Source organism: Mustela erminea, chromosome 10 (genome assembly GCF_009829155.1).
Source record: "Mustela erminea isolate mMusErm1 chromosome 10, mMusErm1.Pri, whole genome shotgun sequence".
Taxonomy (NCBI): Eukaryota; Metazoa; Chordata; class Mammalia; order Carnivora; family Mustelidae; genus Mustela; species Mustela erminea.
In genome coordinates this window covers 104,046,518-104,070,051 of record NC_045623.1, presented here as the reverse complement: position 1 = coordinate 104,070,051, position 23,534 = coordinate 104,046,518, and the positions used below count along the sequence as shown (strand labels likewise).

General features: G+C 40.1%; 1 protein-coding gene across 5 annotated transcripts in view; it reads right to left on the bottom strand.

Annotated features, from left to right (window-relative positions):
* Positions 1-23,534, bottom strand: part of RERE (arginine-glutamic acid dipeptide repeats) — a 425,011-nt gene that overhangs the window by 127,182 nt on the left and 274,295 nt on the right. Inside the window, exon 1 of one of the 5 annotated variants that reach the window (XM_032360661.1) lies at positions 9,431-9,748. The exons of the other annotated variants lie outside the window; for them this stretch is intronic. Within the exon in view, the coding sequence (XP_032216552.1) occupies positions 9,431-9,456 (26 nt within the window). The 5' untranslated portion in view covers positions 9,457-9,748. Of the gene's footprint in view, positions 1-9,430; positions 9,749-23,534 lie in introns of those variants that run through there. 5 annotated transcript variants of the gene reach the window in all.

The following is a 23,534-nucleotide window of genomic DNA, read 5'->3' as shown; positions in this document are numbered from 1 at the left end:
GCAGGCTCCCCGCTGAGCAAGAGAGCCTGATGTGGGGCTCGAACCCAGGACCCTGAGATCGTGACCGGAGCCGAAGGCAGAGGCTTTAACCCACTGAGCCACCAGGCACCCCTGGGAAGAATATTTTAATAGTGTTTTTGGCAATTATGGATATTATTTTGGATACTACCCCCAAATTCGACAAAGTCGTCATTTCTTAACGTTTTTTACCACAATACAAATCTAAAATCTCATCTATGATCTTTCTGGACTCTTGTACATTAAAAATCCATTTGTCTTGGCCCTTCAATGGGTCCTTCTACCTGGACATGATTTTTGTAATGTCATGTATAAGTTAGATGGGAAATATTAGATTCAGGCTTATCCTTCAATTAGTAACAATGACAGATAGCATGTAAATATTTCTTACTGTTCTAGGTGCTCTGCAGTTTCATTTCTATGTATTCATTTAATTCATATTTTGATATTAATGGAAGCATTAACAGTGACAGTCCCAGAAATATAGAGCTTATTGCATCTTTTATGTGAAATAACACAGCTGCTGAAGAGGTTTCTGCTTGATGTACACTGTTGATTAATTAAATAACTAGGTCTGGGCAAAAACAGTATGGCCACCAATTAAGGAAGGAAAATCCAGACCAAGAACAGTGTAAATCCCAGTGAGGTCAGATAAAGGACACTACATACAAAATAAGAAACCAAAGATGAAGGTCATGTTCCACGATAATGCAGGACAGATCTATATACACTCCTGTCCCTGCCTCAGTGTTTTCATGACATTATCTTAAATTTAGATACCTGCAGTTGCGTGACAAACACCAGCAAAATAATAATACTAGTTATCACTTACTAAGTATTATTTGTGCCAGGTATGTATTATTATTCTTGTGACAACCCCATGAAGCAGTATCTCCACTTTATAGATAATAATGACAGTACTAATTGTAGTATTAATAAATAAACATATACGGTGAACATTTACTTATGTACCAGGCGTTTTAAGCTTAAGCAAATTCCAAATATTTTCTTAGCTAATCTTAAGGATGACCCTATAAGGAAGGTGCTATTATTACTTCTTCACATAAGGAAACTGAAAATGAGAGAGAGTTATGAAACTGCCCAAGATTACACAGCTAACAAGGGGAAAAAACCAGGACTCAAACTCAAGTTTAGTTGACTCCAAAGTCAGAGCTCCTACATGACAGAGATTAAGCTACTGAACCAAAATAATGTAATCACGAATAGAACAAGTATGAGAAACCATACCCTTCTCTTCATTTCAAGCATCAAAGAATTATCAAAAAGAGTTTTAGTTTGAAAATCAGCTTAAAAGAGAAAACCTATAGGGGCACCCGGGTGGCTCAGTCAGTTAAGCATCTGACTCTTGATTTCAGCTCAGGTCATGATCTCAGGGTAGTGACATTAATCCCCAAATTGGGCTCTGTGCTGAGTGTGGAGCCTGGAGCCTGCTCAAGATTCTCTCTCCTTCTCCCTCTGACCTCCATGCCCCCAACCTCACAAGTGCATATTCTCTCCCCCTCTCTCAAAAAATTTTTTAGTGAGAAAACCTATCAAAGTTAAGGGTCAATTTATATAACATGGTCAAAATAACAAAATTATAGAAACAGAGAACAGATTAGTAGTTGCCAGGTGTTAGAAATGGGGGATGGGTAGGAAGGTGAGGGAGCAAGAGGTCTGTATGGTAACGGAACAGATATGACAATGGCAGTGGTCACATAAAGCTACACTGACTGACTACACACACACACACACACACACACACACACACACACACATTTTACTAATGTCATATCCAGGTCCTGATGTTACACTAGAGTCATACACAAATGGGGAAAGTGAGCGAAGCGTATGTAAGAGCAGTGTGTAGTAACTTCCGACTGCCTATGAATCTAAAAAATTAAGTTTTTAAAAGGCCAAAAAAGTTCGTTGGCTGAGTGATGTATTACAGGCAGACTGGAGAGAAGAAAGCTAGATATGAGAAAAGCTAATTAAATGGCCCTAAGATTCCCCTAAGATGTACTGTAGACAGCTGAACAAGTAACAGAAGAAAGAGTGCCACAGTTAAGGAGAAAGGATGTTCAAGGAACTAAGTCAAGTCACATAAATTCTTTTTTCCCTGTATTTACTAAGGATTCTGGCTTGAAGTCATCCTTTTTGAGACATCCCTGTGAATCATACTTAAAAAAAAAAAAAAAATTGACACCATCCTCACCAGCAAGGATGAATGTCTCTGTGAGCTTAATGTAAATAATATATGTTTTTCAAAACAGCTGAGGTTCAGTCCCCATTATTCGACAAATCTTCGCTTTGGAGTATGAAAATACAGTCCCAAAAGCCAAATTACAACAATAATGGCAAATCATTATGTTTATTCCTTGAGCACTGAAAGAAAAAAAGAAGAAAGAAAGGAAGAAAAAGAAAGAAAGGAAGAAAGAAATTCATTGTATATGAAATCTGATACAAAAGAAATCCATGTAACAAAGCAGTATCCATGGCAACTACAACTTAATATTTCAGTCCTCTTCAGCTGCAGTGGATTAAATAAAATGACAAGATGTTCCCTTTGAAAAGTAACCTGTTACCATGGAAACATTTTAGTCTAAGAAGTAAACAGGGAATGGACAGAAAGGGGCAGGAAGCCTGTAACTGAATATCAAAAAGGGAGAAGCATCCAGGCAAAGGAGATGAGAGAGCCGGCTAGCCAGATGCAGGCTGGGAAAGGCAAGTGTCTGTGAAGGAACATGCACTCAAGACAAGCAAATAGCTCTACAAGAGTGTGGGAGCTGCTTACATCAAGGACCTGGGTCTACAGGGGAGGAAGAAGGACAAGAGCACAGGATCCCGGGGAGAAGACATGAGCTGGCGGAACAGAGGCCTGTCACAGGGAGCTGGCATGGGTTCCCACCCTCAACCCAGACCTGGTCCTCAATCCAAGCCCAGAATATCACAGCAGCGTGGCCTACAGCCCGTTCCCAAAAGGCTTGAACTGCGTAACGCTCCAGTTGGACCCCTTCTTTGGGGCTGGTGTCATGCATGAGTGAAAGCACTGTGCAATCTTCCTTCGCCTTCCTTCAGATCACCGGCTCAGGGTACCTTTTCCATAAGCTGTTCAGTTGAGCAGGAAGACTGACATGAAATCAATACAAAGAAGACTCTAGAAATTCTACTACTCACTAGCTCATTCAGACAGTGATCACAGAAATGAACTATGGGTCCAAAATGAAACAAAACAAATTTTAGGAAAACTGAAAGGCAATTTATCAGAATCACTTAAAAAAAAAAAAAAGATTTTATTTATTTGAGAGAGAACAAGAGAGAAAGTGAAAGCATGAGGTGAGGGGCAGAGGGAGAAAGTAGCCTCCCCTCTGAGCAGGGAGCCTGATCAGTATCATGACCTGAGCCAAAGGCAGATGCTTAACCGACTGGGCCATTCAGGCACCACGGGAATCACTCTTTTTTAAGCAGGGTTGTGGGCAGGAGTGAAAACAAGAATGATAAGAAGGAAATCTAGAATAGCATCCTGGGTTTCTCAGATTTCTCCAGCATGAACGCACATTTCCAAAGCAGTCTTGTCTTTAAAAAAAAATTTTTTTAAGATTTTGTTTATTTGACAGAGGGAGACACAGCAAGAGAGTGAAGAGAAGCACGGGAAGTGGGAGAGGGAGAAGCAGGCTTCCCGCTGACCAGGGAGCTCAAGATGTGGGACTGGATCCCCAGACTCTAGGATCACGACCTGACCTGAAGGCAGACACTTAAAAAGACTGAGCCACACAGGCACCCCCTCTTAAAAAAAATTTTTTTTAACATACACTTATTTATTTTAGAGACAGAGAGTGCACGTGGGGGCCGGCGGAGAGGGGGAGAGAATGAGAATCAGCAGACTGATGCAGAGCTTGCTGGCACAAGCCTGAGATCATGACCTGAGTTGAAATCAAGGGTCGGACACTCAACCAACTGAGCCACCAAGGAGCCCCACCCCAAAGCAGTCTTTAAGAAGCCTGAACTGTCTTTGAAGTCTGACACAGTATCTTAAAACCCATGTAAACTTTGTATTCTATTGACAATATATTCCCATTTGTTTTAAGAGGAAACAATTCCCTAAACCTGATTAAAATCACTGTGCTTTGTATACTCTATTGTATTGTGTACCCTATGCACAGAGTACCCTATCGGACGTCCCAAGACTCCAGCAGCCCGCTCCTGGGAGGGAGGAGATGTGACACACACCACAGCAGATGCTTAAGCACAAGCGAAGAGCATAGACTTCAGAATCCCATGAGCCTGGATTAAAATCTCAGTAACAAAGTTTTATTAGTTTACATGTGATCTTGAGGACACAATTCAATGTCTCATCTAGGAGATGACACTCATGATGACTGGTTAGCAAAGTTGTTATAAAAATAAAAGATGACCTATAGGGAGAAGCGGCACCAGCCTGCTGCACAGTAGCCCCTGCTATTATTAGCTTTAAGTACTGGCAACCGACAACAACACAAGCTAATTCCTCTACCAGGAATTCCCAAAGCACCACCTACCTCTTCTCAACCCTTACCAAGGCGTGATTTTTTATTTATTTGGCATGATTTTATGTTTATTTTGTGTAATTATTTCCTCCAATGTCCTGACCTTAAACTGAAAGTACCATGCAAGTAAGGGACCAAGTCTGTTTTTACCTCTGCATTATATCCGAGGGCCCACTGGCACTCACTAAATATATTCTAAATGAATAAATGACTCCAATATTTCAATTCATCTGTTGTTTAGCCATAGGTAGCAACTAAGCACTTCGGTACAAAATTAAATCAAGCCACCTGTGACAGAAGGCTAACCCTCCTGCCCAGCAGAAAGGATATTCTGAATGAATACTGATTTATCAGAAGAGAGAGAGAAAGAGAGAAACCCATCAACAGTTGAAAGAGTTAATGTTTCAAGTTCATACACAAATGCAAAGGTCAAGACAGAAACTCTTCAAAATCCTGAATCATGATATTCTACATTTTCCCTGATGGAAAGTTCCTCAGAGGCCATGTCATCTCATCTTGGAGCTTAAGAGAAGGAACCAAGGCCTGAGAAGATAAAGGTGCTCTTTCACAGGGTGAGTTAATCATGGAGGAGTCCAGGCCACAGACGTAGCTCTCCTTCCACAGAGTGCCGCCGAAACAGAAGTCAGAGTCCAGAACTAAGGATTTAGGCATTGGCTGAGGAAAAAGAGGAGATTTCATGCTGATAATAAGATGCAGTCAATATGCCTCTATATAACGTATGTGACATCGAGGGGGGGAAATGGTAATAAACAAAACAAAACATAACAAAAACCAAACCACCATATGAGAAAGAATCTCATTTCAAAGCAGTAATCACAGCCCAACACAAAGCTGTACATACATAAAGATTTAGAAAACAGACTTATTATTTTAATCCTACTGTGATTGAAATAATTTATAATGTAGCAATATTTGAAGATTAAGCCAATCTGAACAAAAATATTGCTGGCTTTCTACACACCAAAATCAAACTTTATAAAACCAAAAATGTAACATCCCCAGACAAAGAGGGACATTGGACTCCAAGTATGTCTTCAATGCATGTGTGAATGTCTCTTTGTTCCCAGTGGGAAGTCTCCGGGAAATACTATGAAAAACATGACCATCGCCTCCTGCCTCTTCACGGTGGTGGTGTGAGAATGGGAGGAGGAGAAGGAAGAGGTGAGGGCAGGGAGGAAGAACACAGACACACAGACACACACACACACACACACACACACACACACACACACACCCCCCATCAGGGAAGTAAGAAAAGAAGGACGTCTAATGCCGCACACACTGAACATTTTACTTGACATGTAAGTAAAGCCTCTTTAAAATTTTTTTTTCAGGAAATATAAAGAAAAATATAAAATACCCAAAGGGCAAGAGAAGAAAGAAGATCAATAAATGGTGGTTAAACAAACTGGTCACTAATTTAATTACCATAATTTCCAACACAACTCTTGACGCTGTCTTATGTAGACTCACCAAAAACTATAGATGTTGTTGAGATAACCGTACCTACATGAGATTGTAGACTTGGCCTTTAAATTAGTAACAATAATACACTGAGTAATTAAGTGCCAAATAGTTTATACTGTTTTCACCCCATCTTTATAACTGTGAGAAAATATATTTATTTTATTGGAGATATAGTCCATGAGAAAATGAAAATTCAGAGGAGTGAAGAAACTCACCCAATGTCACTATTTAGGTGTCATTTGAACCAAACCATCTAACTCTAAATCTAGTCTTTTCTCCTACAATAAATGCCACTCATTTATTCAACATATTTATGCCAAAGGCCCATTGGCAGGCACTCTAAAACAAACTAAGGCTATAAGCACAGATGTAGCCCACAGCCCAGAAGACAAATAGTCAAAAATAAATGTATAATTCAAAGAACTTTGATAGAAATAATGTCTATTTGTCTCAACTGAATGAAAATGAGCTGTTGTAGCTTAGAACCAAAGTATCAAAAATACACAACATGAGAATAGGATAATTTTCTTTCAGAACTGCTTTAAGTATGTTCAGGAACCCTTACCCTCCCCCATCACAAGCTGCTCAATACAGATCATCATGAGTTTGGGAGGAGACTCATGAATGCACACAAATTCATGAATTTCATTATTATTTCCCTTCAGTCTGTATTTTCTATTTTCTCTCTCATTCTGGAGGAATTTTTTTCCTAATGGCTTTAGAATAAATGTTTCTCTGGTGGAAAGATAGCTCAGTTTAAGGGCGCCTGGGTGGCTCAGTGGGTTAAGCCTCTGCCTTTGGCTCAGTTCATGCTCTCAGGGTCCTGGGATCCAGTCCCGGACTGGGCTCTCTGCTTAAAGGGGAGCCAGCTTCCTCTTTCTCTGTCTGCCTCTCTGCCTACTTATGATCTCTGTCAAGTAAATAAATAAAATCTTAAAAAAAAAAAAAAACAGAAAGCTCAGTTTAGTAATGACCAAAAAGTAAAGTGGAAAATGAAAAACAAATTCAGAAGGAGAAAGGCTCAGAAACAATGAACAACTTGGAGAATCACAGACATGGTGAACATTAGGTCTTAGGTATACCAGAGTCTTCCAATCAAACGCACCAGACCAGAACCTAGGAAGTGATCCAAAAATGGAGTTATGTTATTAGCAGATTCACAGGCTCTGAAAAATTTATGTTTTACGTAGGAGGAACCCTTTAAATCTAAGCCTCACCTCTTGGATTCTCATTCAAGATTCTAATATAATGACAAGGAAAGCTACTAAAGGATACTATTTATATGACTAGTGACTTTCACTTCTATGTTCTTCTGAAAACATAGGCTGTCCGTATTCACCAACATTTCCTGATACTCTGAGGTACAACAGGAAGGGAGTGATAAGACAAAATGAAACTAATAAGCATCTTTCCAATGTCCAAGCTGTGAAGACCCTGGACAACTTCCCCAGCCAAGAGAATAACCTCTCAGTGCTGTCCCTTACCTCCACCACCACCAGACAAGCACAGGAGCCCCTGAACACGAGATAGCTGGTCAACAAGTAACATTCCAAAAATATTTTCCCAAGACCGGGAAATACAGAACAAATGCACACTACACAGGGAACAGCTCTTGTGACTTACTTCACCTGAAGCAAGGATCTGAAACACAGGATCTGACTCTACGCAGCCAGCAGTGGTCACTGCAAGTCCTCACCACCGAAACAGGTGGCCGCATACGAGCTCACAAGTGCGCATCCGTATTGGGCCATGCCAGCCAGCCAGACCAGCGGGAGGAAACTACCCAGAGCTTCCTAGTCCACTTTGTTTGGTAAATATAAAAAAAGTTGAAGAAGTGAAAGCCCTACAAAAGAAAGGCAGTCCGCAACTGTTTTCTTGACAAGTACGGTCCTGACTCAAATGAGGATTTTCTGAAACAACTCTGGAGTGTTAAGTGCCACCTCTGGGCCCAGATCCTCTTGTCTGCAGAAACGGTAATTTTAGACTGAAAATAGCAGAAAGGAAGAGTATTCGCAGAAATGAAGAGTATTCGATCAAAATGGAGTGATAAAGACAAGTTCCACATTCACATTAAACAACGAAGAGCTTATGCTCAGAATCTCTCCCCGTATCCCTGATGTCCCATCCATTTCCTCACTATCCCGTGAGCACTTATCAGCTGCACTTTCTTCCGTATCACATGCCTCCACTTCCAACCTCACAAATACATAAGACTTAACTGTCACTTCAAAATTTTTTCCAACTTTCATCAGAAGAAAAAAGGGGAGAGAAAACAGAGAGTAACAACTAATACGATTCACCAACCTCACCTAGCATACACTTGAGTAAGAACTGAACTCGTCCTAACCCTCAGCATTATGCCTGGCTCCCTACATTAACCATAGTAAGAGCATCTGTTTGAGGCCTGGCTTCAAACAGGACACACAAAAAGTGTGACTCCCCGACAAGGAAAAGGCTAGTGCCGGGTCCATCAAGCACTGGGCCCGCTCAGTGCTTCTGGCCTGGCCCGCTCAGTGCTTCTACTTTCTCCAGCATCAACTCCTCTTTTTACTCCTCTCCTACAGAATGTGTAAGTCACACAACAAAATACATATACACCACAAATGCCATCTTCTGCTAAAACAAACAAAATAAATAAAATACCTGAAACCTTAACTTCTATCACAGATGTCACTGCATACAATTCTTTTCTTAATTGTCATTTCCCATAAACTCTGAAAATGGATTGTTTCCTTCTGAAACAACAGAAATTGATGTGACATAACCTTTTACTTCTCTTAAAAAAATTTTTTTTAAAGGTGATAATGCTGCGACCAGGGTCCACAACTACTTCCTCCTGTATATGTCATAATCTCTAGTTCATCTTCAGACTTCAGAAACAGATCACAAGAAACATAATTTGCTCTGGCAAACAGGCTCTCAATCAAAACAAGTTCCACCCACCTTCAAAGCAACCAATAGCTGCCCACCTACCACCCTTCCTAAAACATCCAAACAGAGCTGCTCTGGGGCCCAGGCATTCCCTGCCAGCCACACGGCAATGGAGCAGCCGGCACGTTTGTTCTGCAGGTGCCTGAAGGCAAACAAGCTCAGCACCAGGCACCCATGCAGGACTCGGGTTAAAGCTATACCCAGAGAGGAAAGGCGAAGGGAAAGGGGAAGGGACAGGGACAGCTGGGATCCACAACGTCTCCGTTTGCTTAAAGCATCTCTGGGCAGACCCATTCTTAGCTGACTTCACGCTTCCCAACACCACCTACATGGCCAGCCAGGGCTGAATTAAAGGCTCGTAGGAACATGCACTATGAATGATGAAATGATTCATAAACATCTTCAGAAGTGAAAAAGAGCAGCAAAAACCATCACTGTTCCGGTGAGGCCAGAGGAAGATAGCCTACCTGCAGGGGCTGAGTGGCTCATCCATGACTAACAGAGGCTCTGGTGAGTCTAGCTGTAGCCCTGAACCTCTACTTACTGGTAAAACTCTGCCCTTTTCTACTCTAACAACTCAAAATGGAGGCACATGCAGTCTGAGAGACCTCATAGAGCTTGCACTGAGCTTGTGCTATGACCTAAGCCTTCACGCAGAACGCAGAAACTTCCCCCCACACTGACAGGACTGAGCATGTGCTGTGACCCTCCCTCATCCATACACTGTCTCTCAACGCAATCAATCTCAACCCTGCTGTTTCCGTAAATAAAGCCCAGCCAACAGACTCTGCAGCTTCTCCCTGCATACCAAGCTAGTGTGCAGGGAAGTGGGGCCTTAGAAAGGGGATCCGAGACAGCCAACACCCGGGAACTCAGAAAGCCAAACCATCCGTTGAGAGGCTTCAGAGAACAGCCTTGCTCTGACAAGACAACAGCAAGTTTTGTCTTTTGTCTTTTGGGGGCGGGGGGAGGGGGTTAATTGTGATTTTATATAGCACGATCTTCAAGAAGGAATAAAATCAAAAGATACAGATATGAATGACCATACACAGAATGAATGAACAGAAACGACAGCACATTTACAAACACAGCAGTAGCTACTTAAGGGGAACAACCCCACAAATTTCGTTTTGAAAACTCTGTAAACATTTGGGAAAAGGCCACACAAACAATTCTGGCAAAGCTGTGGAGTTCTGGGTATTGTCACAGCTCCAAATGCAGTGTAGACAGTATAGAAAGCAGAGTATCTAAAGAACACTTTATTCTATGCAAAGAGCTTAATCTCTCTTAAATAAGAAGCTCCAAAATTGCCTAATAAATAAAAACATTTCTCAAAGAAATACTAATCCATTCAGGCATGTCTAGCTTGAAAAATGTACTTCTAATACTAACAAGGGCAGGAAAGTTCAAATCAAGAGTTCAAAGAACACCATGCCACAAACACTCGTGCATCTAAAAATCTCATCTGAGATCTCATGACTCAAAGTTATAGGCAATTCCTTTATTTTTTTAAAAGATTTTATTTATTAATTTGACACAAAGAGAGAGAGAGAGACAGTAAGTGCACAAGCAAGGGAAGCAGCAGAGGGAGAGGGAGAAGCAGGCTCCCCCGCTGGGCAGGGAGCCGGACCAAGGGCTCCATCCCAGGACCGTGGGATCATGACCTGAGCCAAAGGCAGACGCTTAACCGACTGAGCCACCCAGGCGCCCCAAGGCAATTCTTTACAGCACTGACCAAGAAGCTAAATTCATTTGAAATTTAGTCAGAAAATATTTCTAAAGCCACATCAGCAAGTCCACGCCATGCCAGTCATACTGAGTGCTGTGAAGTATTCATATTGTCCACAGCACTGGCCAAGACATTTTCTGTTAAAATCTTTAGAAACACACTTTATGCCTCTTCCCACGACCTCCACCTCCAACAAAAAGGCAAAGTGGCTGTCAGCCATGTAAGATAGCCTAGTTTGGGATGTGTACGCAAGCATAGTTTTCCATTTGCAAACTAAGAGATGATTCTACGTATGATTATTTAGTTATAATTAAAAAAGGAAAATTAGACCATGAAACTCCCAAAAACGTATAAAGGACAAGACAGAGTAGGAAAGAGCAGTGCTAAGTGTGTTTCCCACAAATAACAGAGTGTGAAGAAATTAAAAACCTGCTTAAGAGAGTGCTCTGTGTCCTTAAGACCCCTAAAATAAATATAGGATGCATTCCATTTCTTTAGTACTCCTGTTTTTGCTATCAAATAAACTAAATTCCGAGACTATGATTAAAAAACTCTCATTATACTGAAAATGTCATTTATACAATACAAGAAATGTCAAATACACTTGAAGAAGTTTTGCTTTCGACCCAGCCCCTGAAGCAAGGATCCACAGCTTGGAAGACCACTTTCCTTATTAGCACAAATAACATGTCCGCAGACGCATGAGACCAAGAACAGTCCCAAGAAAAAGACTCTCTGAAACAGAAGCGACTGAATCGCCTAGAAGCCAAATAGCACAAATACAAAGTATTTCCTTCAAAAGTGCATTTCTCAAAACTACCAAATCACATAGAAAATGCTCTGTTGGAGAAATAAACATAAAACAATAATTGAATAAATTCATCATTATTCTGAAAAACCACAAGAGTTGTTCCATGAAATATAGCATAAAAAGCAATTCAAGAAGTGTAAACTATAATTTTGACCTCAACAAATACCCTGAGTGACACTACGGGCAAGCTACCAAAACCCTACAACCTTTTCTCCAAACACTGGGTCCCGTGGTGGCTGCAGCCTCTTTCAACACCCTCTTGGTTGTCTTTCCTGACACTCATAGCTGCCTGACCTCATAGCTGCCTCAGCAGGCCACCTGGGCAGAACCCCCCGCCCTGTTGCTCAGTGGTGGCACACTCCAGGGCTCACCTCACCACGCAGTTCTCTTCTCGTGCACGTGCAGAATTCACCCACTTACCCAGAAGCCCAGCCAGAAACTCTCTGGAGAGACCTCCCTACTGGGAACAGCTGGGAAACCTCAGAGAACTTCATTCTCCTCTTGCTGCCCCCTAACTCATGTCAGCTTTTCCTGGGGTGCCTCACCTCTCTTGAAAAGATGATAAGCTCTTTGGGGGCAAGGACAGTATCAAAATCATCTTTACTGGAACTATCTAAATCTCTTCTTTTGTACCTCAAAAAAAAAAAAAAATCTGATACACTGAGAATGGCACTTAAGATAGTCATTCCCTGGCAGAACTTACAAAACCTAAATCTAACAATGAGGAAACGTCAAATAAACCCGAACTGAAGGATATTCAACAAAACTGACTTCTAACTCTTCAAAAATGTTAATGCCATGACAAAAGAAAAAAAACCTAAGAGACATGTTGTGAAAACAAAGAGAAGTAAGGTGTATTAAAGAGATCAAACAACTAAATGCCAATGCATGATCAGGGGGAGAAATCACCCTGAAGGTCAATATTAGAAAAACTAGCAAAATATAAATATGGACTATTTTAGAAGAAACGGTATTTTATCAATTTCACCTTTCCTGATTTTGCTAGCCACATCATGATTATGTAAGAGAATGTCGTTGTTCTTGAGAAAGACACACTGAAATACTTAGGGAGAAAGAAGCTTGACGCTGCACCTCATTCCGAAACAGTTCAGGGAAGGAGAACAGAACAATGAAGCAAAGAGGGTTAATACAGAGAATAACTCTGCAAAAACAGAAATAATAAGGCAAATCTGTAATACATTTAAAAAGATATATAATTTACAAAATAAAATCAGTAAGATAAACTATTCAAGCAAATATTAAAAAGTGTTAACAACTGGTAAACTGGGTGAAAGATACATATAGGAGTTACACGTAGTGGCATCGTAATTCTTGAGTTATATACATAAAATACTTAAAATGATACACACACACACACACACACACACACACGACACCTACTTGTACTAGTTAGCCTTCAATCATCAGTCAGCACGGAGTCTGAAGACTGGACACGTGACTGGCAACAAGTGACCTGCCAGGCTATATCTGCTTCCGCAGTGCTGTTAACCCCCAAACTGAATCACTTAACACCCAACTGAGTTCAATCCAACCTCTGACTCTGAGGTCAGCTCTCCTCAGAGAAAATCGAGGCGCCCTGAAACCTAGTGATTTGGTAATTAAGTAAGCCAGTGGGCCATTTTAACATAAATTCCAGTTCTAGAAATGGGCTCTGTTTCCATTGAGCAAGTCCTATCTTACACTGAGGACAACCCTGTGACTCTACTCAGCACTTCCAAGCCCCTGAGACCTGGGCTTTGATTTCTCCACAGTTGTCCTGACCACTAGATGTCTACTTACTGTGGTTGACTCTCCACCTAGACCTCATTCCTGCCACACTTCCCTGCCAGCGGGCTGCCTGCAGGGAGAGGCACACACAACTTGCACAGAGGCTGCCCATGTGCTTCCTTCTGTGGCCTCTAATGCTAGGTCTTCCCTAACATCCTGTGATCCCAAGTACTCCTACACTGTCTTCTGATCTTAGACCTCCCTCTCTCCTCTGATTCATCCTTTAGCAGACAACAGTTGAAGGATTAACATTTTTTAATAGATTAAAGGGGAGCTTAGAGGGTAAAATGAAAATACTATATTAATGGGTTCTTTCTAAATTTTTTATTTTTTATTTTTTTGTTTCTCAACAAATAAAATAAAACTTAGGAAACCAAGTTTTCCAGGTTTTATTTCAAAGAGGTTTTTCTTACTAGAAATAGAAAAAAATTTAAAATGTTTAATTTATTAGCAACATACTATAAAGCAAAAGCAGCAACAAAAAGTTAACCTTCAAGCAACTCTAGAGAAAAACACTTGTTGGAGGAAAAAAAATTCTATTTGACTTTTAATTAGTACTAACTTCACATCAAGAGAAGGGAAGTTGGGGCACCTGGGTGGCTCAGTGGGTTAAGGCCTCTGCCTTCGTGATCGTGGGGTCCTGGGATCGAGCCCTGCATCAGGCTTTCTGCTCGGCAGGGAGCTTGCTTCCTCCTCTCTCTCTGCCTACTTGTGATCTCTGTCTGTCAAATAAATAAAATCTCTTAAAAAAAAAAAAAAAAAAAGAGAGAGAAGGGAAGCATTTAGAAACAGCATGTTTTCATTTTATTTTCTAACTGTCCCTCATGTTGTGAACATGGAGCAGAGTGTTATACAGACGGCTCCGATTTCCAACAAACATGCTGGTTTATCTTATCAGTTCTAACTATCTGTTCACACGCTTTCTCAGAGTCCCTCTGGCAAAAGCTATTATACCATATTATTAGAGGTTCACTTCTTCATCCCCAATTCTCATACATTTTCATGTCTTAATGGACATGGAATTCCAATTTTTTTCTGAAATTAGAGGCATACTTCCAACACTCTGCCTTTAAGTATAGTGCTTATTGTAGATTTCTGTTTATTCAGTCACAAGAGGGCAGTTTCATTCTACAGTTACTTTGGTAAGAGTTCCTGCCCCCAACATGGACTAGCTGTTGACATTCAACAACTGTTTTCTCAACATCAAGATGTGTGTATAGTTCTTCTTCATCATTTAAAGTGGTAAGCTATATTAATAGCTATAAACCCAATTTGGGAAGTGTTCTATAAACCCAATTTGGTAAGTAGATTTTCATGCTTTACCAGATTCCATTTTCTATTATTTTATTTAAACATCTTACATGCATGTTACTAAGTAAAACTGACCTATAAATTTTACTTTTTAATCTGGTTTTGGTATAAAAGTTTAACTAGCTTCATAAAATTACTCAGAGAACCTACACCATCTCTCTCTGTTCCCTCGAATACTGGTAGAATTTACCTATAAAGGTAAAAAAAAAATTTAATTTTTTGTCTAATGAGAAGAAAAGGAAATGTCTTGCACAAATTATCAAAATGCCTTTAAAGGAAGAAGGCATGCTTTTTTTTTTACCTACTTCCTCCTTCTACCAGCGTGAAATTTGGGTGTCACAGCTACCATTCCCCTGACACCTTGAGTACAAGGTAAAAATTAAAGTTAAGGATAGGTCCCTGGTGGTTGGGGAGCCCCACACACACCCAGGATTGCTTCTTCTCAGAGTTTGAGAGGGAAATAAAGGTCCTATTTTGTTTCAGTCTGTTATACTGTCTCTGATAGTTCTAGCACTGAAGTTCTCAGGTGTACATCAACTCAAGTTGATGGCACATGGTTTCTTCCAATATTTTGTGATTTTTAACAATGCATTTGGCATTCAAAGATATAATATCTGCAGGTATTCTACAAGTTCTTGAATGAGAGTATGCTTCTTGGAAGCTCAATGACCCAAGACCAATTTTTATGTTGTCTTCTCACTCTAGAGTTCTCTATTTTTCAAGAATGCAAATTCATGTTCCACTGTCATGCGGGGCAAAGCCCAAAGTTATTAATTATAAGGGAAATTCTCCCTCTATTCCTCCCTCTTTTTCTTTCCTATGTTAGAGTACCAGCCCCAAATAGGTTTTGCTATCATTTTCCTCTAATTCTGGATATATCATCTAGCTGACCCTTTCACTCAAGAACAGAACTTCGATGACTCTAACTTGATAGAGGGCTCTCAGTTCCAATTTCTTAACCCCCTGAGATCAAGACCCCATCTCCTATACCTAGTGGGTGTTAAAGGCAAGACCCTCTGGTTAAGGAGACACTAACTATCCCAATCTCCTCTTATCATGGGCTGGTGAACGATCAGCTTAATGCTTTACTTGACAGTTTCTCTTAATTCCTACAAGATCAGCTCTGCATTTAGAAGTTCTGTTATATTTTATTCAACATTGGTAGATGTTTACTGGCAAAGCATTTTTGAAATTATCAAATCTGATTTTTTTGTCCTATCTGATTAAAGTTCTTATATTTAAAAAAAAAAAAAAAGTTCTTATATCCTCAATAGGGCTGCATTTCCAAATACACATGCACTCTCAACCGTTTCCAACATTTGCCATCTGACATAAACCTTGTGAGAGTTCAAATGTGATGGCAGAGGAAAAGCGACCAAAAAATTTTTATACCCAGCTCCAGCTTCTTGTCCTCAACCGCTACACAAACACCATGAGCTATGATGAATGGAAAAGACAACTTTACTGACCAGAAAGAGATTTTGAAATGTCTGGAATCCAAATTAACTGAAATAAAGGAGATCTAGATTGTTACTGAAGTATAAAGATTTATGTTGAAAAAAGACGGTCACAATATTATTTAGAATAACTGAATACTAGAAAACCATAAATGTTCAACAAGATGGGAAGAGATAATTATTAGACATCCACATTATCGTAGATAAAGTGTTCATCATAAATGTTTGTGTAAAATGTTTAATGACATGGTACTATGTTCATAATAAAAGAAAATGAATAAAAGAATGCATAATTATATGTACATTAAATGTAAACAATATTTTAATCATGATCTTAACACATACACATACACCCATACACACATGCATGTAGATGTAAACCAAAGGGGGAAAACACAAACATGGATTATACAATTATTTTCATTTCAGCCTGCTTCTTTAACTTTTGTATTTGTCAAGTTATTCTCTAGTGAGCATGTATTTTTCTTTATTAGAAGGCTTCAAGTTATTTTCCAGCACAGCCAGAAGAAACTGAGGTTGTATAGGAGTCAATCTATGATAAAATCATCAATGTTCAGAGCACAGGCTTTGAGTCAAATAGGCTTGGGGTTTCCAGTTTAGTAACTATATGCCTTAGGCAATTCTTTAATATAATGCCAATTTTCTCATTTGTAAAATAAAGGTAATGCCAACCTCACTGAGCTTTTATGGGAACTGAAGAATAAAGCACAGAATAAGCATTTACTGCGCCCTGGGTAGGGCAGTAGTTGTTGTCCCCTGGGTCCTAAAAAGAAGATGTTACAAATTTGATTCTTTGAGGTCATGCTTTAAAAAATACCAGAAGCTAAATCTACTAAAAATACAGTTCAAGATACCAAAACCTATCCATGTGGGGGAGAGAGCAAAGTCAGTGATAGGAAACTGAAGTAAAAATATTAAGGATTACGAAATAAGGTTTCTCACTCTTAAAAATGAGAATTATAAATAAGGAAAAAACCAGCAGGAATCCTTTGGTATTGGATTAGATGTGAAGAATTGGGTATGAATGCATGGACACACACTGATACAGAAATTCAAATGTGAAAGTTTGCATTCTCTCCCTCTCCCCCCACTGGAGGCAACCTAGCTGTTTACTCAGAGCCCTGAGAGCAGTGATACAAAGTAATGACCACACCCAAGTATCATTCTCCAAAATCTAGGACAATTTTGACCTAAAAACGAGTAATAATAGTAAGAGATTATATAAACAACTGAATAAAATAGGAAGCCATTAATCCACCTAGTGTAAATAAATAAATAAAGTTTTCATGGGAAGAGGCTATCTACCCACACAGTCTCAAAGCAACCTTCCACAAAATGGTCATTAATTAGAAAAGGAAAAAGAGAGGCACCTGGGTGGGTCAGTGGGTTAAAGCCTCTGCCTTCGGCCCAGGTCATGATCTCAGGGTCCTGGGATCAAGCCCCACATCAGGCTCTCTGCTCAGCAGGGAGCCTGCTTCCCCCTCACTCTCTGCCTGCCTCTCTGACTACTTGTGATCTCTGTCAAATAAATGAATAAAATCTTAAAAAAAAAAAAAAAGGAGAAAGAGACATTCTGTAATTGCACAGTCTGGCAAAGAGCACCTTATTCAACTGACTAAAGTAAACATTACCAACATGAGACAAATTATGATAGGATGCAGAAAAAAAGAAGACATGACTTCTGCGCTATCCCTGTCAAGGATACAGGATACATGATCTAAATCTAATGAGGAAACATCATAAATGTAAACTGAGAGATAGTCTACAAAATATCCTATAATCTTCAAAAGTACCAAGGTCATGAAGTGAAAGAAAGACTGAGCAACTCTTCCAGACTGACTGAACAGCTGTTAAGACAATTAAATCCATCAAACCGGCTCCTTTTACTATAGAAGTCTTTATCAGGAAAACTGCTAAAATCTTGAGTGAGGTCTGCAATGCCATGGCAACATCTGAATGTGAATCTCTCGAGCCAGAGGACTGCCTCGAGGTTGTGGAAGAAAATGCCCCTGCTCACAAGGAACCCCAAGAATGAGAGCGGTGCAGCCTCCCGGTGACAGCTACTTTGAAATGGTTCAGGTAAAAAAGGTCTTGTACTACGCCTGCAAGCCTTCTGTAAGCCTGAGGCTGCTTCAAACCCAAGTGAAATCAATTAACTGCACAAGTAGAACTCAGAGTAGTGCTGGGCATAGGAGGCCTCACTAACCATAACTATTATTAGTAACATTATGGTCACTGTCAATTGGGGAGAGATTACTTTTAAGTCCTTGCAAGTGTCTTGGTTTATGATTGCTGCTAAATATAATGGCAATAATCCTTAAGCTTCAATACTGCTCTAAAAACTCCTCAGAAAGGGATGCCTGGGTGGCTCAGTTGTTAAGCGTCTGCCTTTGGCTCAGGTCATGATCCCAGGGTCCTGGGATTGAGCCCCGCATCAGGCTCTCTGCTCAACGGGGACCCTGCTTCTTCCTCTTCCACTCCCCCTGCTTGTGTTCCTTCTCTCACTTTCTCTCTGTGTGTCAAATAAATAAATAACATCTTTAAAATAAATAAAAACAAAAACTCCTCAGAAGAAGAAAAGCGGAGAAGGCACAGGGGACTGATTACTGACATTCTCTCCTGGATGAGATCTGAGCTCTCAACAAAAATTGTTTTCCATCTGACTAGCAAGAGAAAACTCATTTTCACGAAGCAAAAACAAGAAATACAATCAGATGTTTCATGCTACAGAGCAAGTCTGTGAAGAGATCAACACCACTTTTATAAGGCAGTAGGCGTGGGAGTAGGGGAGAAGCAACAGCTCAGTGACCATCAATACAAAATGCTGCATTTTATATGTTCTCTTCACTATCCCAACATGCACTTCAGTGACTTAAAGAACTCTTGATCTGGCAAAGGGAAACAAATGGACTGGCTCCTGGGAAAATCTGTGTTTCACAATGTAAAGGTAAAGGCATCTTCTTTCACGGCCACTACAAAATCCTTCATTCCTCCTGAGACTCCACCATTACTCCCTTCCATTCCTTCCCCTCCTAACTCATTGGCCTGAGGCAAGATGTTTAGAACTTTTCAAAGGTATGAAACAGAAGCCCAGAAAGGGCCAGAAAGTATACTGGTACTGGCCAATAGGCTGAAGCTGCCGCGGTGAGGGGACAGGAAGGAAGATGGGAAAACGACATCCAAAAATTCAATGAGGCCTACATGCTATATAGGGAAGCAGGTTCATTTACTACAAAAACCTCAGATCTCTTTCTCAATTAAAAAAAAAAATCTTTTTCAGGGCGCCTGGGTGGCCAGTCAGTTAATCTTCTCCCTTCAGCTCTGGTCATGACCCCCGGGTCCTGGGATGGAGCCCCGCACTGAGAGAGCCTGCCTCTCCCTCTGCCCCTGCTGCTCTCCCTGCTTTGCGTTCTCTCTCTCAAATAAATAAAATCTTAAAAAAAAATTTTTTTCAATTTTGGTTCTCTCAAATTTCTAATTGAAATATTCTGACCATAGAAATGTATTGTTTCACATTAATACCACTTACATATTCACTATAATTGTTATGTCAGTTTCTTTAGCAGCAAGAAATTTATCTTTCATTTTTAACAAGTGTATTATTTTCAAAAAGAGTTTTATAATCAATATTCAAAGCAGAGTCAAAAATCTCCAGGGACGCCTGGGTGGCTCAGTTGGTTAAGCAGCTGCCTTCGGCTCAGGTCATGATCCCAGCGTCCTGGGATCGAGTCCCACGTCGGGCTCCTTGCTCAGCAGGGAGCCTGCTTCTCCCTCTGCCTCTGCCTGCCACTCCGTCTGCCTGTGCTTACTCTCTCCCCACCTCTCTCTCTGATAAATAAATAAAATCTTAAAAAAAAAAAAAAATTAAAATTTAAAAAAAAAAAAAAAAAAAAATCCAGTGCTCAGATTTCCATATGTCAGCAAACTCAACCAGATGGTTAATGATCTACTTGATTAGAAGAATCAAGACATCTTGGGAAGTACTTTATGTTTTGCTTTTAGACCTAACATTTTATGGGGTTAAAAAAAAAAAAAACTTTGATATTTTTCAACCAAATTTTTTAATTTTTTTGCAATTCCCAAGAAGCAAAAGGTAAAAAATCTGACAGTTACAAGTAACCTACAGGGTAGCTTGTGCCACCCCCACTTTACTGGAGTAGAAACAGAGTCTGGGAAGTAGCAGCCTTAGCCCTGGACACAACGATGAAGTGACAGCCCAGAATCAGAATCCAGGCTGCCTGGGTCCAAGAGGAGAATGAGTCTTAACAGAAAGATAAAGAAGTCAGATTAAATGGCAGTAAGATACTGGGTAAATAAAAAAGCAAGTAAGGACAGTAAGCAGATGAAAGCAGCCATGTCCCTATGTTTCATTTTACTCACCAAATTTTCTACACAAGTTTTGTTCCTTAAATATCACGGCTAACAAGAATACAGTATCACCATCCCTTATCAAAGATCCTAAGGGTCAGAAGATTTTTAGAATTCAGAATGTTTTGATCTAGAAAGGTACTACAGCCATATACCATATACTATGTGACACCTCAGAAGTGTCTGAGCAATGACGTCCCCGACTCTATCACACTGGTACTTTTGCAGTAAAAACTGTGCAAACTCACGCAACTCAAAAAGAATATAAATAGCCTCATCTCAGTTCGGGTCAAGTATGACCATCCAATGAGCTTCAGCACCAAACCTAACATAAAAAATTTTTTGATTTTTCAGAGCTTTCAGATTTCAGAATTAAATACAGAATTTCAGAGTAATAAAAATTCCATGTCAATTACCAAGTAATCCATCCTCCCTGAACTTTAAAGGTACAGTACCAAAGAATATGGAAAAGTCTGTTTCCTCCCGTCATACACATGGTCAATAAAGTAATCCCATCGAAAACAAGAAATCTGGAAAGGTCAGGTCTCTGATCAGATGAAACATTCAGAAACATAATAACGAGATTAGGGGAACAATTTTAAAGTAGCCAAACACTGCAGCTTAAAAAAAAAAAGTATGAAAAAATATGAAAACCCATCCCAAACTTTCAGTGCAGGTGAATATGATTAATAAAGTATGGAAAATCCCATAAATCAGCTCTGAACTACTATCAGAAAACGCGCTACAAGAAAGAAACAATCCCATCTCACGCTGTAGTTTCACCTGCTCACTTGGACTACAATTCTGAGTTACTTTCAGGGAGGGGAATGATCATCAAAGTCACCATTCTGTCACTTGCAGGGGTCGCAGCCGTATATGCTCTGTCTCACAGACATAGAACAGTTTGACATTTCCTCTCCAAATGACTCGGGGCACTAAGAGCACAGAGCAACCACACGGCCACCATCACATGCCAGCGCCGCTCTCTCCAGAGGGGCAGAAACACACCAGAAGCAACTTTTCACACAACCCCATCCCTACAGACTTGAAACAAAGACACAAACAGAGGTAAACTGTGCAAGGGTATGAGGCCCAAGCATCCTGAGAGGTACGCTGTGTGCATGCCCGGTGGGGAAAGCAGAGTGTCTCTACACTCCTGTAAACTACACATGCTCTGGTGACAACCTGAGCAGCTGTGGGAACTCCGGAGTTACACAGTGGTATCTGGGGCAGAACCGGTGAGCAGGGGCAAATCTTTACACTCACTTTGTGAGAAGTGTGAGACCACCACAAGCTTTACTTATCAGCAGACATTCAAGTCTTTCTTCATTTCAACTCATCCAACACTCCTCAAAACCCCGCAACATATCAAAGCACAAGCCGGACAAGGACGACGAACACAAGCACAGAAATGTACACGTGGCTACCGGGGTCAAAGCAGTAAGAGAGTGACTGAGGAGGCAGAATCTAGAAACGTCCTGCCATGGGCATGTTGTGGTGTTGTGTTTTCAGATGAGAGACAGATATGCTGCTGCTGCACACCTAAGACACACTTTAAAACATAACTGATGGGAAGAATCCCTCGGAATGACTGGCAGCAACAACCACTGAAAAATGAGACCAGAACCTGTGCGAGTCTTTATTTACACAGTTAAGTTGTATAATGTCATTTTTAATAAGCATTCAGCAAAAAAAGACACATAACCAAAAATAGTAAGAAATTTGGTTGCTTCTTATGAACCCAAGAGCTAAACATTTTAAAACACAAAGGCTATTTAGTCAATTCACTGATAACAATTGAACTTGTGCAATGTGGACAACCACTGATCAAACAGTTAAATCAACGTGGCATCACCGAAATTCTGGACTCCTTTGCATCTAAGACAGAAATCCAAGATATGACTAGGGAGTCAAATAAATCCATATGTAAAATAAACATTCTGAAATACAGGAATGCTCTGAAATACTATCACTGATCAACTTCTTTGTCGCTGGAACACGGCATACTTTTGAAAAAGAAAATAAAAGCTCAAATATATTGTTTTCTAAAGGAAATAAAGTTTAAAAAAAAAAAAAAGGTGACCACTGCATGTAAGACTCATGAATCACTGACCTCTGTCTCTGAAACCAATTAATACATTATATGTTAATTGAACTTAATTTTTTTTTTTCTTAAAAAAAAGGTGACCATTCATTGCACTATTACCCCTATAGCTCTCATCTACAATGTACACAGAGAGAGACACTAGTATGTATGTGCCAAAAGAGCTTTAGGCAGCCTCTTAGGATTGTGACAAAGAATATACTGCCTTTTCTTAACTCTAGATTGATTATCGAAACAGTAATCTTCTAATTTACATACAATTTCTCAGCATCCTCTAGGAAAATGTTTTCTCTAAAAGAACGCCCACCTTCCAATGACACTGAACGCAGTTCTTCCACTACCCGCTACCTTCCTTTAGCCAAGCAGCTTCTCTATATCCTCATGTCTGTAGATGACGTCTCAGATGTCCTGAGCACAGACTACTTGATCACCAGCTAACACTCTTTTTCTTTTTAAATCCTTAATCCACTGTTGTTGCATGATCGAAACAGAATTAAAATGATGCACATACTCTTAAGTTCTTCCATGTATTAAGTTAAACTACAATCTATTATAGACATAAACCAAGAATTTTTCCTATTAAATTATTTTGATTCAATTGTTTCTCACTTAAAAAGTAATAATTCTACCTATTACATAGGTCTTACAAATGGTTGAGAACTGAATGTATCCATCTCATACTAGTAACCTTACCAAAGATATTTCTACGAGTGTTTCTGAAGTTTCACTAAATGAATTAAACAAATGACTAACCAACAAAATTTTCCATAACGTCCTACTGTTCTCAGGGGCACCTGGGTGGCTCAGTCGGTTAAGTGTCTGCCTTTGGCTTGGGTCATGATCCCAGGATCCTGGGACTGAGCCCTGCATCGGGTTCTCTGTTCAGTGTGAAGTTTGCTTCTCCCTCTCTCTGCCCTTACCCCTGCTCACACACACGTACATGTGCTCTCATTCTCTCAAATAAATAAAACCTTTAAAAAAA